The sequence below is a fragment of the Pseudorca crassidens genome, chromosome 4 (assembly GCF_039906515.1).
Source record: "Pseudorca crassidens isolate mPseCra1 chromosome 4, mPseCra1.hap1, whole genome shotgun sequence".
Lineage (NCBI taxonomy): Eukaryota > Metazoa > Chordata > Mammalia > Artiodactyla > Delphinidae > Pseudorca > Pseudorca crassidens.
Window position 1 is genome coordinate 135,124,133 of NC_090299.1, and position 16,701 is coordinate 135,140,833.

At 40.8% G+C, this 16,701-nt stretch overlaps 1 protein-coding gene across 4 annotated transcripts in view; it reads right to left on the reverse strand.

Annotated features, from left to right (window-relative positions):
* Positions 1-16,701, reverse strand: part of NFKB1 (nuclear factor kappa B subunit 1) — a 132,193-nt gene that overhangs the window by 70,962 nt on the left and 44,530 nt on the right. For all 4 annotated transcript variants that reach the window (XM_067736852.1, XM_067736850.1, XM_067736851.1 and 1 more), the window contains exon 5: positions 14,738-14,836. In XM_067736852.1, coding sequence (XP_067592953.1) covers positions 14,738-14,836 — 99 coding nt within the window. The remainder of the gene's footprint in view (positions 1-14,737; positions 14,837-16,701) is intronic.

Here is a 16,701-nt window from a genome sequence, read left to right on the forward strand (position 1 = left end):
TCAGTGCTTTTTATTTCATCTTCTTTTGACGGCAGGACACACCTCACCCTTCTTTCCTATGACAGCCATCCAAATATTTGAAGACAACCAAATTCTCCAGGCTATAAATATTCTCATGCTCAATGACCCTTTGAGGAAGGTTCGAGTTCTGTCACTATTCTGGTTTGAACACACACTCAAGTTTCTATTTCTCTACGAACAGGGTGCCCAGCACTGTACACAGTTTTCCTGGTGTGAGAGTGAGACCACCGTCTGCTCTTATACACTACTTCTATTAAGGGAGCCCAATGTGGAATTACCTGTTTGGTTGTCACATCACACTGTTAGCTCATGTTAAGTCCATTATTAACTAAAACTTCTAGAACTCTTTGCATGCATATCCCTCCTACCCTGTACTTGTAGTATTTTGTTTTCTGGATGCATTCAACTCTTTTAAATATCATCGCTTAAGAATTTAGCCCTTGGTTCTGATGAAGATATGGATGTTGAAGTATATTTCTGAATTTTAAAACCCAAAAGTAATACACAAATTTTACATTAAAAAAAGAATTTAGCCCTTTGCCCCAGCTTTTCAAAATTAACTTGAACTTAAATTATTTATTATCTATCACTTTATGTCATTGCAAATGTGATACAGCCTCCATTGAAGACACTGATTAAAATATATATATATATATATTTTTTTTTTTTTTTTTGCGGGCCTCTCACTGCTGTGGCCTCTCCCGTTGCGGAGCACAGGCTCCGGACACACAGGCTCAGCGGCCATGGCTCACGGGTCCAGCCGCTCCACGGCACGTGGGGTCTTCCTGGACCGGGGCACGAACCCATGTCCCCTGCATTGGCAGGAGGACTCTCAACCACTGCGCCACCAGGGAAGCCCGAGAGTGTTTTTTTTTAAACAGAGAATATCAACTAACAAAAATAAAAGGAGTAACAGAAACAGAAAATCACAAATTTATAATCATCAACTACTGATCATAATTGATTCAGGACAGAATCATCCATGGAAGCTAAAACCATTGGAAAAAGATGTTAAGGATGGTGGCATGTACCAGGGTGGCAGCAGTGGTGACAAGTGACTAGATTCTGGATAAGTTTTGAAGGCACAGCCAACAGGATGACCCAATGGTTTAGATGTGGGGTATGAGAGAAAGAGAGGAGTTCAGGATAACTCCAAGGTTTCTGGCCTGAGCTGGAAGGATGAAGCTGCCATTTCCTGAGAAAGGGAAGATATTAGGAGGAGCAGATTGGTAGGGAAGGTTCGGAATTCAGTTTGTTAAGTCTACCAGACAACCAAATGATGTCAATCAAGTGGCTAAGCCTGGAGCCTAGATTTCAGAGTAGAAGTCTAGGCTACAGAAAAGAATTTGGAGCCATCAGGATATCTATGTTACATAAAGCTCTAAGAGGGAGGCAATGGAGAAAGAGAAACTCTTCTGGGTCAAGTTTTAACTAAACCCTTATTGACTAAACAAGCTAACTTTCTATTTAAGTTTCCATTTCTAGTTAAGCTTCTAATTGGTGAGCAACAATCGAGTGCCCAAAGAATGAAAAAGAATTCAGTTTAATTCAGCAGATATTTTTTGGACATCTCCCAGCAGAAGAATATCATGAAGAGTAAGACATGGTGCCTGTCCTCAAGAAACAAAGTCTAGAGACGGGGAGACAGGCACGTAAGTGGGTAACTGAAATAACATGAGGAACAGTGATAAGCGCAGGCAAAGATAGCATGGGCCTATTAAGGAGGGACACTCAGAGGTCAACTTACTCGGTTGGGGAAATGAGGGCAATTCAGAGCAGACTTTCTGAAGGAGTTATTACACTGATAAATATGTCAGAAAACTACATAGGAAATAAATTCTGTGACAAGGAGCTGAAATGACATTCCAAAGAGCTAAAAATAAATTCAGGATAAAACATCCCCACAATTCATAAAGAACATTTATAGAAAAAACCTTCATGGCTATTAAAAGGCAACTTAATGACAAAATACATTTTGTCATTAAGGATCAAGTAGGATTATCAGGGTGGGCTTTTTGAGCTTGTCTTTGACAAAACAAAGTAGCTGGATTCAGATGCTATGAAAGATGGTATGTGTACAAAAGCGGCAGTGAGAAGCTACATATGATCAATGAAATGCCTTACAAAGAATACGGTAGACACCCAAAGCTGGCATTCTCAGAGCACTTACCATGTGCTGGGCACTGCTCTTGACATATACTAACTCATTTGAATCTTCCCAACAACTCTGGGAGGTAGGGACTGTTTTCCTTCCCCTTTTACAGACGCAGAGAGGTGAACCAACTGCTTCAAGGTTAAACAACTAATAAGGAGCAGAGATGGATTTGAACCCAGGGTAATGTGCTCTAGAGTCTGCTACTAATTATTTTGCTATATCACTTCCCTAGAGGTCTATAAGCTGCTGAGGAATGTTCATTAAGTTCATTAAGTGAAAAAGGCAAGGGGCAGAGTGTTTTATAGATTAACAGAATATGTGTGTGTGTATAAATGAATATGCTCTACAGTTTATATGTATCTGGATACACATGTGCTTATACACATTCATAACAGTGCTTCTCTCTGGGGAGGAGCGGGATCTTAGATAGAAGGGAAATTTACTTTTCACTATATATGTCTTTGTATTATTTGCATTTCTATGAATTTCTTTGTCACACTTTTAAATAAATAAAAAACTAGTTCTTACTTAAAAAATAAAACAATGGGAATGGCACACAGGCTAATTAACGAGGGAGTACACAAGATCACACAATTTCAGTAATGAAGGGGGTTGAGAAGTCTTAATTTGCTCATGGGTGGAGAAATTAATGGATATTTGTTATTTCTGCTCCCTCTTTGAATTTTACCAGTACTCATATTTTTCTCTTGGAGATCCACCTCCCCCATTCGGTCTGCATGTTTGAGGTGCAGCTAACCCCACTTCCAGCTCCAGGAGTGGAGCCTGGGAATGGCTGTTAACGTAATCACTTTGTCTTCCACTCCCTGTCCCCAGTGTTACACCTCCAGGAATGGGCTGTGAAACAGCGCAGACCACTGAGGGCCCAGAACCCTCAATCTGCGACCCCTTTAACCGATTTCAGCTTCCAGGAAAGCAGACTTGTTGCTACAGGACTTGGTGCCCTAACAGATGAGCCTGAGGCTGCTGCAGGGGCCACCTTCCGGAGCTGAAGACGGGAGCCTACATAAGAGAAGTCAGAGCTGAGAGGCAGAGAGAAGCCAAATGATAGTGTCAGCTCCGAATGCAGTGGAGTTTGAAGCTAGCTAGCTTTTCCTTTGGACTTTTCAGCTTTCTAATCAAATAAGTTCCCATTTTTTGCTTAGTTTTAGTTGGTTTTTCTCTCACTTGACGTGGAAAGATTCCAACAGATAGAAGAAACTGAGGCAGAAAAAGCCTATTTCAACCTGGAAAAGTTTGGTGACATACCTAGGGTCTAAATAATAGTGTCCCAACTCATTGACTAGGACTTGGGTCACCTGATTCGTAGTCAGGTGAGCAGGGGAGGAAAAGGAAAAGAAGGCTGCTGAGACGCGAGGAACAAGACGGAGCAGCAGGGGGAGGAGAGCTGTGACGGCGTGCTAGAGACTCTCTGTTTCCAATAAAAACCTATTACTATTATGTCATGTTATCTGTCTCTTCTTTAGCTACATCATGATAGTACTAGTGCTCATTTGGGGAAGATAATTCTAGCATCTCCTGCACGTTGACCACTGTACAAATAATTACTGGTTACCTACTACACCATGAACTTTCTGGCCAACCCAATACCACATATTATTCCAGGTGCTGAACATCTAATACCAATAAATTGCTTCATGTAAGGAACTTAGCGGGATCTGAGTAAACCCACTAAGTTGCTAAAGTGGAGACATCTGTCCTATAGAAGTTAAATAGGGCTGTGGTTTAGTGAGCAAAATACCATACTTGAAAGTAAAAGCTGGATTTTACTCGAGATTGTGCAATTTACAGTGGCACACCACTGTATTTAAGGCCCACCATCTACTCAATGGAGAAATGTCACAGGAATTACTTTATGAAATAAATTATTCAAAATACTGGCAAACTTTCCAACCTGAAAGATTTTCTACTATTCCCTAAGTATATAATAATGATATATAAGAGATGCCATGGATACGTGTCAATATCCTTCCCAGTGCGTAATGGGGCTAAAATGGTCATTGTCACAGACTTTCAGAACCACTGGTTTATAAGCTTAATACCATAATACAATTATAATGGGTTGAATATTGTCCCCCCCAAAATTCATGTCTACCCAGAACCTCAGAATGTGGTCTTACTTGGAAATGGGGTCTTTGCAGATGTAATTAATTAAGATGAAGTCAGACTGGATTATGGTGGGCCCTAAACCCAATGACTGGTGTCTTTATAAGAGAAAGGGACATTTAGACACAGAAAGGCAGAGGGAAGACAGTCTTTGGAGACAGAGGCAGAAATTGGAGTGGCACAGCTACAAGCCAAAGAATGTCAAGGACTGCCAGCAACCACCAGAAGCTAGAAAGAGGCAAGGAAGGATTCTTCCCTAGAGCCTTCAGAGGGAGCATGGCCCTGCCGACAACTTGATTTTGGACTTCTGCTTCCAGGACTGTGAGAGAATAAATTTCTGTTGCTTTAAACAACCTAATTCATGGTAATTTGTTATGGCAGCCCTAGGAAAGTAATACAATACTTGTGCAAATTATCATATGCATAATGCCTAAGGGAACACAGTTAAGGAGTTTAAAAAGAATTTAATAGATTCCTTTCTGGCCTCTTGCTACCTATAAGATTTTATAAGAAATCATGTGTTACATCTAACAGTAAGCTTTTTTTTTTTTTTTTTTTTGGCGGTACGCGGGCCTCTCACTGTTGCAGCCTCTCCCTGTGCTTTTGCGGAGCACAGGCTCTGGACGCGCAGGCTCAGCGGCCATGGCTCACGGCCCAGCCACTCTGCGGCATGCGGGATCCTCCCGGACCGGGGCACGAACCCGTGTCCCCTGCATCGGCAGGCGGACCCTCAACCACTGAGCCACCAGGGAAGCCCTAACAGTAAGCTTTTGACATGGCATGTTTTCCATCTCCTACCTTAATAACCCCAGATAGAAGGAAGGACATGGTGTAAATAGAGTGGAAGCAGTACTAATTAGCGAAGTTGTGCCGAAAATAAATTAGTAGACTGGTGACGCTTTTGTGTAGCTCCATGATTCCATAAACCAATCAATAAAACTGCCATTCAATACTCAAATTAGTGTATTTTGGAATACAAAAATAGAAGCAACTACCATTTTTAAGTGCTTACTGTGTGCCATGCACCGAACAACTCAACTTATATCCTATGAAGCAGGTATTATCTATCTTAACTTTACAAATGAAGAAACTGAGCCTTGGCCAAGTTAAGTAACACTGCCAGTAAGTGGCAAAGCTAGGAATCAACATCATTTCAGCCATGAACTAACTGCCTTCAGAGCCAATGTTTTAAAATCTAAAAGTGTGGTCCACAAGCCACCTGGACCTCACCCTAGACTAGAACCTCTAAGCGCAGAACCAGAAATCTGTAGCTTTATTATCTCCTTCCAGGACTTCAACATAGACCCCTGTTACTCTTTCTCTTGTAACCTGTATCTCACCCTTTCGTTCAAGTTTTCCTTCTCTCTGTGCTACATTCCAGGAAATTACTTCAGATCTATTTTTAAATTTGGTAATTCTTCCATCTCTAATCTTGATTTTAACTCATTCACTGAGTTAAATCACTTCAGTGATTATATTTTAAATTTGAAATCCTGCTTTTTTTCTTAACATTAGGTCATAAGCATTTTCCATGCTGTACAGTCTTCAGAATTAAACAGTAGCATAATATTCTATTCCATGGTTACACCATGATTTACCTATTCATTCTCCTGTTATATCTTGCCATTGTATGACATGAGTCCTTAGAAATTATCAAAGAATTATCACACTGAAAGACCCACTGTGACTTAGCATGTGTGGAGTGGGCCCCTGGCACCTCTGCAGTTAAAATATTCTTGGGTGATTCTGATGCACATCCGTGGTTGAGAACCATCGATTTAAAGAACCCCCAAAGTAGAGACAGACCCTTTATGTTACAATAATTTAACAGTATCCCATGGTGGTTAAGAGTGTGCACTCTTAAATGACACTGCCTGAACTGAAATCTTGGGCTCCATCCCTGAAAGACTGGGAGACCCAGGGTAAGCTTCTTAACTTCTCTGGACTTCGGTTTCCTCATTTATCAAATCAGGATCATAGAACCTATTTCAGTGGGCTGCGATGGCTAAATGAGATGATATAAATAAGCACAGCAAGCCATCCTTGTAACTGTTCTGTTGGGTGGATGGCGACCTAAAGGTGAGAGGCATTGTGTGGGAAAGTCTGCTTGTACCTTCCAGTCCACCTTCATGAGAGTTCAGAGAGGTGAATGGAGACTAGAGGATTCTGGTCTGGAATCTACCTGGAGGGTGGGGAGAGGAGACTGAGACCGCAGAGTAGTTTACAGCCTCAGCTCTAGATCTGCTGACAAGTGGAAAAACAGCTTGCCTGTGGAGGAGGTGTTGCACCTTTGGAGGCCGTACTACTGAGGCAGGAAAAAAGTGGGCTTCAAGCCAGACACTTAAATCTAGCCTCCTGTTTGCATTTCCTGAGACAAGAGGTAGGTGGGCTCCAGGTTAGGCATTTACAGTCAGCCTCCTGGTTTGCTCTCCGAAATGGAAGCAATGACAGAGATGGGGTAAATAGCCAGGCTTTGTCTTCTGTGGACACCTTAAGATAACAGTCATGGCAGGAACAGAGAGGGGCAAAACCTTGTTTGAGTAAAGGATCAGGGGATCTCTGCTTCCCCCCTCCCTGGAGCAAGGGAGACACTACACATGTGCAGAAAGGCTCCTTGGGGGTCAAAAGTCAGGGGACAACTCCAGGCCACGGTGACTCTTGCTTCTCCCAGATACCTTCACGTCGGGATCCATCTTGGCTTAGAGGTGCCTGCACCCCTAAGGGGAGGGTCCTGAGACAAATTAGCCAGGGGGGGACAAAACAAGATGATTGGCCAGAAGGAAGACAAAGACCCAGAAAACTGCCCCTTTATAAAGAATTTAAACTTCCCAAAGGCGTGACTCTCTCTCTGAGTTCGCCCGTGCGTCTTTCTGCACGTACTTTGTTCTCCCAACAAACTTTTTACTTTTCTCTTTACCTTCTGCCTCCTCGCCTGAATTCCTTCCTGACAAGGCAGGCAAGAAGTAGGGATCCAGGCCCTAGCCACTGACCCCTGTGGTCTAGTGGTTAGGACTTCTGGTCCGGGAACTAAGATCTTGCTTCCAGCTACCGCTCGCTGCTGCATGCATCTGAAATCAGTTCTCCTGTATATTATTACCTTATCAAGAAGAATAACCAGTATGTGACTTTATGAGACCCGAATTCCTGAATGGAATGAGGAAAGGCTATATCATCTTCAAACTGAGACTACTGGGGTTAAAAGAAGCCATCAGAGATTTGCTTCTGATTAAATAATAGTCCCAGGAACAATCATGTATTTAAGGAAAAACAGATGGAAGAAAAATGGGAATAGCCAAGAGAGGAAGGTCGCCAAGCCAGGATGGACAAAAATGAAGCTTAAAATTCAGACAATCTGTAAATTCAAGAAGCCTATGGTTCTCCTAATAATTTCTGAGGGTTACATTTCACAGCTATGATCCATGCTAGAAGTCTCCTCTCATGAGTAGCTTTCTCTAGTTCATAATGCAGACTATGAATACATACAGTAAATTTAGAGGGCTGTTTTTAAAAACATTCTGTAAGGTAATATTTGGTTCTAGGGGCCAAATGAAAAACTTCTGAACTACGTGAAAGAAAAATATCTAGAAGTCTAGATTGCAGTTACACAAGGAAAGGAGTTTTGTCTGCTTGCCAAGAGCAGGACCTGACACATAGTACCCAATGAATATATGTTAAATAAATTTTCTCTCTTTTGGCTTCAACTACTAATGGTTAACTTCATATTTAATCAGCATGCCTATGGAAGAGCAAGGAAGAAAATGCAGTGAAGCCTACTTGCCTTTTTGATACTAAGTCTCCCCACCTTTCCACCCTAAACCCAAAGTGAAGGGAGGTTTTCCTGGGCCTTGTGTTGAGCAACCTTAATTATTTCAACTCACTGAAAATGGATTTTAAAAAAATGGAAATATAAAATTAAAAATTACAAAAATTTTTAAGGCATTTTATATATCTTTTTTATTAGCTGCTTTTTATATCTTTTTTTATTAGCTGCTTTTTATTAGCAGTTTTTAAAATCAGCTGCTGTTAGAAAGCTGAAGTGACAGGTACCCTGCAGCACTGGTTCTTAACCATGTTTGAGTCCTTCCCTTTGAAAATCCGATAAAAAGTTATACTTATCCCCCCAGAAATATGTATACACATAAAATTCTGCATATAGATTTAGAAGTCCAAAATCCCTCTGAAACCGGTAAAAGGGATCCAGGTTACAAAGCCCTTCTCTTCAACATAGCGCAGAGCTCTGGATTTAGGGGATGTGGTTATTTTCCCTTTTTAACATATGCAAATTGTGAACAGCTTAGGGGTATTGATAAAAAATTTTTAAAATGCTATGAAGTAGGTTTCATGTGCACGCCTAATTGATTATTGGTGATCTTCTTCCCTGCTTTTAGTTAACTGAATCAGATTAAATTACCCAAAACTAGTATTATAACTAGATCCTTAAAATGGCAAACCTCCCAAACCAGACAAGTCCATACAAAGGAAAGGGAGATTACACAAGGATATGTGATATCCCTAAATGCCACAGCAGATCAGCCAGTCTTTATTTGACCTTGACAGAAACTTAACATTTAGGATTTTTAAGTGAGAAGGCACCAAGAGTGGAGACTTAAGAAAGGAAAAAAGCAACCCAATTGTGGGGGGTGGGGACAATAAAAAAGCTGTTGTTGACCCAAACATTTCAACACACACCTTCTGTTCAATATAAAACACTAAGGAAAGAAAACATATGTGAGAATCAGCTTTCAGAAAACATCTAATTAAAAATAGTTACACTACATCAGCTGTGTTTCAAGTTGTAGTCCATTGCATTTGGTATTTATAACTAAAGAGAAAATAAGAATACCAACTGGTCAGCTATTTGTATTTTAGAGTCAAGGTCACTGACAGCTTTCTGGTTGGCACGGAGTGGGCCACGCGGGAGGATGTCACAGCAGCTGAGGATGCGTGCTTTCTGGCCACTCTGGAAGAGAATCGGTGAGGGTTTCTGAAGCCGCATGGGGCTGTTCCTCTTGGGCACCCTTCCACCTCTGTGAAGAGGAAGGTAGTTTGACTAATACAAAAATCTCATGATTAACTTTCGGGAAAGAGGGAAATGAGCCTTCCCTGGCACTCCTTACTGAGTCAAAAACAGGCAGGGACAAGCTTCGCCTCGAGGAAGGTACTTGTGCTTTTCTGCCAGCCTCTCCCATTAGGAGATCCACGATGAAATTAGAACTGAGGAAACTTTAAAGGGAAACTTTGTAGGACAGTATAATAGATTATTAAATGCTGGACAACAGGAAAGCTTTTCTTTAAAAAGGGCAAGATGTAAGAATTAGGCTACATATTTACCTTCCCTAGATTTTTGAATATTATTACTTTTTCCTGTAGGAGTCAGAATAAACTCTACATTAGGAATGAAGAAATTTTATCTAGATGATAAAAAGGAATCAATAGAATCAAAGTGAACACTAATCTTCAAGTGTTTTAGCCCAATTTTAACTCTTATTTGCCCTGAAAAAAAGCCATCATGTATAATAGAAAATTGGAGTTGAAACCAGTAAAAATTAATGTTCTTGAAAATGCCGGTATTCATGGAATCATACTTGTATAGTAAAAATATTAAATATATCACAGATTGAAAATTCAGAGCAGTGGTTTACCTATGAAGAAGAAGAAAAAAGTGAACAATGGGTGGGGCTTTAGTTGTATCTTTTATTTTAGAAAGAGATCAGAAGCAAATATGGTAAAATGCTGATACAGTTGGCCCTCTGTATCCTCAGGTTCCACATCAGTGATTCAACCAGCCACAGATGGAAAATATATTTTTTCAATTCCAGAAAGTTCCAAAAAGTAAAACTTAAATTTGCTGCGCACCGGCAACTATTTATATGGCACTTACATTGTACTAGGTGTTAAAAGTAATCTGGAGATGAGTTAAAGTATACAGAAGGGTTGTGCAAAGGTTATATGCAAAGACTGCCCCATTTTATACAAGGGACTTGAGCATCCATGAATTCTGGTATCTGCGGGGATCTCAGAAACAATCCCCCAGGATACTGAGGGATGACTGTACCTGTTAAATCAGGTGGTGGTATATGGTGTTCTTTACATCAATTTTTAAATGTCCCGTACACATGAAATATTTTATAATTAAAACAATTTTTTAAAAAGAATGTGAAGACTTCCACGGCAAGACCCGTGAAAGCTAATGGATTCTTTGACATGAAAGAAACATGCAGAACACCAGATGGTTCAACAGTCCTAATTCTAGAAATAATCTCAATATTGTAAGAGTGTGTCTAAACCTAGCATACATCCAGCTTATCAGAAATAGGGTATTAAGCATAGGACAAAACTCCAGTAGCAAAAGGAGAACTGGGGTAGGCTCTTAGAGTTGGTTTTAAAACGATTTAAACTTGAGGTATCACATTTGGACAATCAGCACGAGAGAAACCCAAGCAGGGTTATATGTTTACAAGCTCTATAAAGCCCAGCTAGAGGTCTGCAGCCCCCAAACCACAGCCAGCCCCTACAGCTTTGGGGCTGGCTCTCAACACTTTGCTGCTGCCTGTGTGTGACCAAGCGCATGCTGAACCACTAGCCTTCCAGGGGCCGCTCCGGGGCGCATGGTGCGCTCTCCCAGAGGCAGGATGAGAAGAGAATGAGTGAGGCCAGAGGAGGGAGAGGAGGGTAAGAGGCTGTAGGTGAGGAAAAGACAGAGCCTGGAACATTTTACTCTTAAGTCTGAACAAATGTCCTTTAATAAATATGGAGCATACGTAAATTTCAGAAATATCATTTCCTTCCAGTAAATGTAAATGCTCTCCCTCTGAAGTTCCTGTGGAAATGGAATTCGGTGAGAGCGTGGGGCACTGGCTATTACACCTCCCTCTACTGTAAGGGGGAACGAGGACCACTCCATAGATGCCTCTGTTGCTCATACCCAGTGGCTATGCAGGTTTACAGCCTTGACTGAATCCATCTCCACTTTCACTTTCTCTTCTGTAACAGTTTATAACGGAGAACCAACAGAACTCCTATGTTAACTTTTAGGTATGCAGTTATCATAGAATATGGAATGTTTAGGATATGTTTTTTCTTCTCTTTTCTATCTTTCTCCTTAATATCCAGGCACACTAACTCAGAGATTCTATAAGAAATTATAGAGTCGCCATGATCATCAACTCGAAAATAAGTATCTAATAATCAGGAAAAGTACACACGTTTGCAAAATAATATACTCAGGCAATTCTATATAACCTATGCACTATAGCTTTATATAGCAGAAAAGTATGCAAAGGAGAAAGGTTAAGGTTGATTAGACACTGCACCTAGAGCAGTGGTTCTCGAGCAGGCACTTTTGCCCCGCCAGGACACATGGGAATGTCTGGAGACACATTTTGGTTGTCACAACTGTAAGGATGCTACTGCATCTAGTGGGTATAAGTTAGGGATGCTGCTAAGTATCCTACAATGAACAGGAAAACCCTCCAAAGTATAAAGTTTTCTCACCCAAATCCCTGGCTAGTTGTATCTATCCCACCGCTTGTCTTGCAGCCTCACAAGTAGTGCGTGCTTACTGAACTACTGCCAGATACATGTACAGTTGTGAAGATCCTCCTGGTAAAGATACACACTGAGAGCAATTCCTTCCTCTGCCTAAATTTTACAGGCAAGAGAGATTTAAAAATCCATTTGTAAACCAAAAGGTCACCCTCAACTATCCTCTGTGAAAAACACTATATATTAAAAGTGATATTGGGGGCTTCCCTGGTGGCGCAGTGGTTGAGAGTCCGCCTGCCGATGCAGGGGACACGGGTTCGTGCCCTGGTCCGGGAAGATCCCACATGCCGTGGAGCGGCTGGGCCCATGGGCCATGGCCGCTGAGCCTGCGCGTCCGGTGCCTGTGCTCCACAACGGGAGAGGGCACAACAGTGAGAGGCCCGCGTACCGCAAAAAAAAAAAAAAAAAAGTGATATTGGAAGAGCTCTGGGAAAATTGCCTCATGATTGACTCTTTCCCTCCTCCCCATCCTTTTGATTAAGAGCTTCAAAGATAAATAAAATTACTTCCTTTAACCATTACAAAGAGCAGAGTCATTTAAACTCTGAGTGAATGATGACAGGCTAAGAGAACAATGACAGTTTGTAATAGACTCTCTAAACTATTCTTCATTTTCTTACAACTGGATTAAATGCTTAATAAATATATGTTGAATTAGTGAATAAAAATATAATTCGGTGAAACAGTGAAGCTGTAGCTGAAGTTCAATAACAACTAATCTTACACATTTACATTTTGACTTCCTTTATTATTAGTTGTTTATGTATCTAGATTTCCCACTAAGTATTAAACGCCTTGATACAGAAACTATGAGTTGAGAAGAACATCTAATGTCCATTAGGTTGTTTTATTTCTATTTTGTAAATGTGAGGCAACAACCACTACATGAGAAGGATGTATGAAGACTGAGCATAAATGGATATATAGTTTTTTTATTCGGTAACAAATTTATAACAAAGCTAATGTCATGTAGTTTTTAGTATCAAGAACTGTCACTTAGCCACAGAAGACTGGAGCAATAGGAGTAAGCAGTTCTTGAAAATACTGTAATTTATATTTTTTTGTACAGAGACAGTCTAGAAAAAAACTCCCAGTTTTTCTCTTAATGCTAATTCTTCAGTAATTATAATCAGTGTCAATGCAGATAACATGTATCTTTCAACTATCCTTATTACAAGTACACATGTATAGACACATACAATATTTATATACAGGACACACAGACACAGGTGTTAAAAAGATAAGTGCTGGATCTGACTCCCTAGTATCTGAGCTCCTCTCCCATGTTGTCCAGAGTTGTAATTCTCTGCGCCTTATCTCACCATTGTCCTCCTGTGTCCTGTCCCCTGGGTCCCGGCCCCCAGCACCCCAAATGCACACGTTCCATATAAGAGTTCAATAAGCAAGAGCCTGCTGTAGGATGATGAGCCATGGGTCCTTTGAGGACAGCAAGGCTCCTCTCTAAGAACCTCAGTTTCCTCACAGGCTTTACACTTTCTACCTAACAGGGTTGTTTGAGGATAGAGGACATAATGTACGTAAAGCACTTCGCAAATCTTTGGTGCTTAATAAATACTAATTCCCTTGTTTTACTGCTGAGCCTCTTTCCTCATTCAGATTCTAAAGGACTTGAGACCATAAGACTGTGGCTAAACACATCATATTTACCCTGCCTAATGACCCTTAACAGGAAAAACATCTTTCATTCCACAGGAGAGCTCGGACAGGAGACTTAAAATGCTAATACAATTGGTAGGACCAATACTACATAATATTCTCAAGAGGTAAAGAATCACAGGATTTTGTTTTAGATCCGGGATAAGAAAATAGAAAGGGCTGGACCTAGAAGTGGGATATGAGGAGAGGGAGGGTATAAAATGCAAGGCTGAAAACCAAAGACAAATTTCCTTGACATCACGATTTTACTGGAGGTCTGTCTTGCTGCCCTTCACCTACTCACAACACCAAGCCAATAAGAAGACTGAGGCCAAAAGAATGTTATATCCTAAGAGGCACTCACACCTTAGTGGAAACTGAGTTGATAACCTTTGCCAAAGCCTTGAATCACTGAACAAATGAAAATGTTTATAAATTATGAAATTGCAATTATGGACTGGTTTATGTGCAAAACTGATAGCAATCAGTCTATGAAACAAGACATCACATTATGAAAATAAAAAACTCAAATTACCTCAGCGGAAGATATTCCCAATTAAATAAAAAGAGAGAAAAAGAACCTGAAGGTATAGAAAAGGCTCGGCCAAGCCCACCACAGCATGTCATGAAGTACTACATTCCAAGCACCACCACATGTGGACGCGCAGTTGCTCAAGCAGAGGCCCTATGGTATTGCCAGGCTCTCTGTGGACCACTTAGATACATTTTCTCGTTCAATCTCTAGAGACTTTATGAAGTAGAGACCATTAACATGTCTGCATTTTGCACATTCAGGTACTGAGGTTTAGTAGTGTTGGATAACCCAGGCAAAGGCACAGAGCCTGGATCTGAATTCAGGCACTGAAGTTTTGTTTTTCAACTGAGGTTTGTTTTTCACTAAAACTCCAAAGAGCTGAAATCAAGCACTCTCTCAAAGACTTATTACAGTTTTAGGAAGTATACAACTAAAAAACCCTTTAAGATTATCAAGAAATAATAAAAGTTCTGTTAGTTAATGTTGAGACAATTTGTTGAGACTAAATGGAAATATTAACAGTTTTAAAATCTGTCACCTCTATTGCTAAGAGACATTTCTATTTAAATATTATAATAATCACGTGAACACTTCAGCTTAGGCACAGAGGCAAATGGTAGTTATATTTAAATGGTTCCTTTCTTTTGCTCCTAGGACATCAAATCTTCCAGAATTCACATGGAAAGATACCACGAACTTACTTTGACCTGAGGATAGGACTTCTTGTTCTTTTCACTAGATGCACCAGGGAGTCCGCCATGGGAGGGGCCTTCACACACATAACGGAAACGAAATCCTCTCTGCAAAGGTAAACACAAGGTGAACAAGTTTGAGAAATACTTACGAAAAATTATTGGGACAAAGTTATACAAATTTCAAATGCTTGGTGTATTAAAGGAAAAACATAAACTGTGAAAGATGTAGATGAGAACCACTTTTCCCATAACCTTATTACAAACATTGATGGTAATTGATACTTGTGCACTGAGCTGTGGCTTAAAAGCCAGGTCCCTGGCCCTGCGGAACCTCTCCTGCTGTGCTATGTGGACAGTAACCTGCTGCAGAGTTTAAGCCTTAGACTCGACATGCTACAGCTTGTTTGCATCAGCTTCCTCATCTCGAATTGCTGCTGCCAAGCTCTGAAATGGGCCATATGACTCAAAGTTAAGCTTCTCTGACTCTTGAAGGAATTCCTTTATCGACTCCGATGACAGCTGGTCCAGGAGGGCATACAGAAATGTCTTGTTAAATATATCGCATCAGCGTTGTAGAACACACCCTACGCTAGACCTCACATCTGGTCAGCAACTCTCAACAGCTCAGAAGAGAAGAGTTTTAAGATTATCGCTATTATCAGCTCCAGCTGGACATGTTAACTGACATGAATAAATCCAAAACTAGATAGTCCCTTTATATATTAACTCAAGAACTTTATAGACATAGTAAATCGATTAAGAATTAGCTAGAAGCCTTTACTATGTGGGCTGATAAACACCTAAGTTCTATGTTTTTTTATCTATACAAATAAGGTTAGACTAGACCATACTCAAGATCTATTCCAGTTCTAACATTTTATGACTTGCAAAGCTAAAAATTATAACTGTGCATATTTGTATATGAAGAATAAAACAAGAGCACTTATGAGAATGGCTCTCATCATCATATTAAGGGAGCTTTCAACATTTTCCCTGAAAGACTCAACTTTATAACGATGTCAAACAATTTGTGGTAGTGTTAGTAGTTTTAATTATACAGTCACTTGACCAGATGGTTTTCCTATTTTCAAATTCACCCTTCAGTGAAAAGAATATGTTAATGCACTTTAAGGAACATCCTCACCTTTCATTTATGTTATTGTGGGGTTGACTTCATATAAACACTACTGGATCCCTAGGCATCAGAAGCTTCGAACACCCACTACTTGGTGGTGAGGGCTTTCTCCCTTGCACACTGGACAGTGGAGCCCAGCAAACACGAAGGTTTTGACAGCTTCGAGCTCACAGACCAATGTAAAATTTCTGCCCTCCTTAGATTGCACTGCATTTCACTATGCCTCACAGGGTCTTGAAAAGCAGTCTGAGAGGTCCTGGTACCCTGAACTAATGAAAGCACCTGAAATTGTTTCTAAATTCTGTGAGAATTTTCTAATTTCCAAAGAGGATCAGTCTAAAGCATATTTAATGGGACAAATAAGGCCTGAAGTAAATTCCTTAGTCGGGGAAACTGCTTCAAGTCACACATGGGTCTGGTGTGTATGATCAACTCATCAAAGTGGCACCTAAAACAACTCTTGCAAATGGCTCCTCGGGAGATCCCAAACCTAAACACCTGGGAAGCTTTTTGAGGTTAGTCATTTGGAGGCAATTATCCTCTGTTTTGCTTCTCACAAAATTCAAACTAAAAAAAAAGTTACAAATTCAGACCTATACCTTTTATAGACAAAGCCTGTTGACTTCTTTTATTTTTTTTCCGGTACGCGGGCCTCTTACTGTTGTGGCCTCTCCCGTTGCGGAGCACAGGCTCCAGACGCGCAGGCTCAGCGGCCATGGCTCACGGGCCGTTCCGCGGCATGTGGGATCTTCCCAGACCGGGGCACGAACCCGTGTCCCCTGCATCGGCAGGCGGACTCTCAACCACTGCGCCACCAGGGAAGCCCAAGTTGACT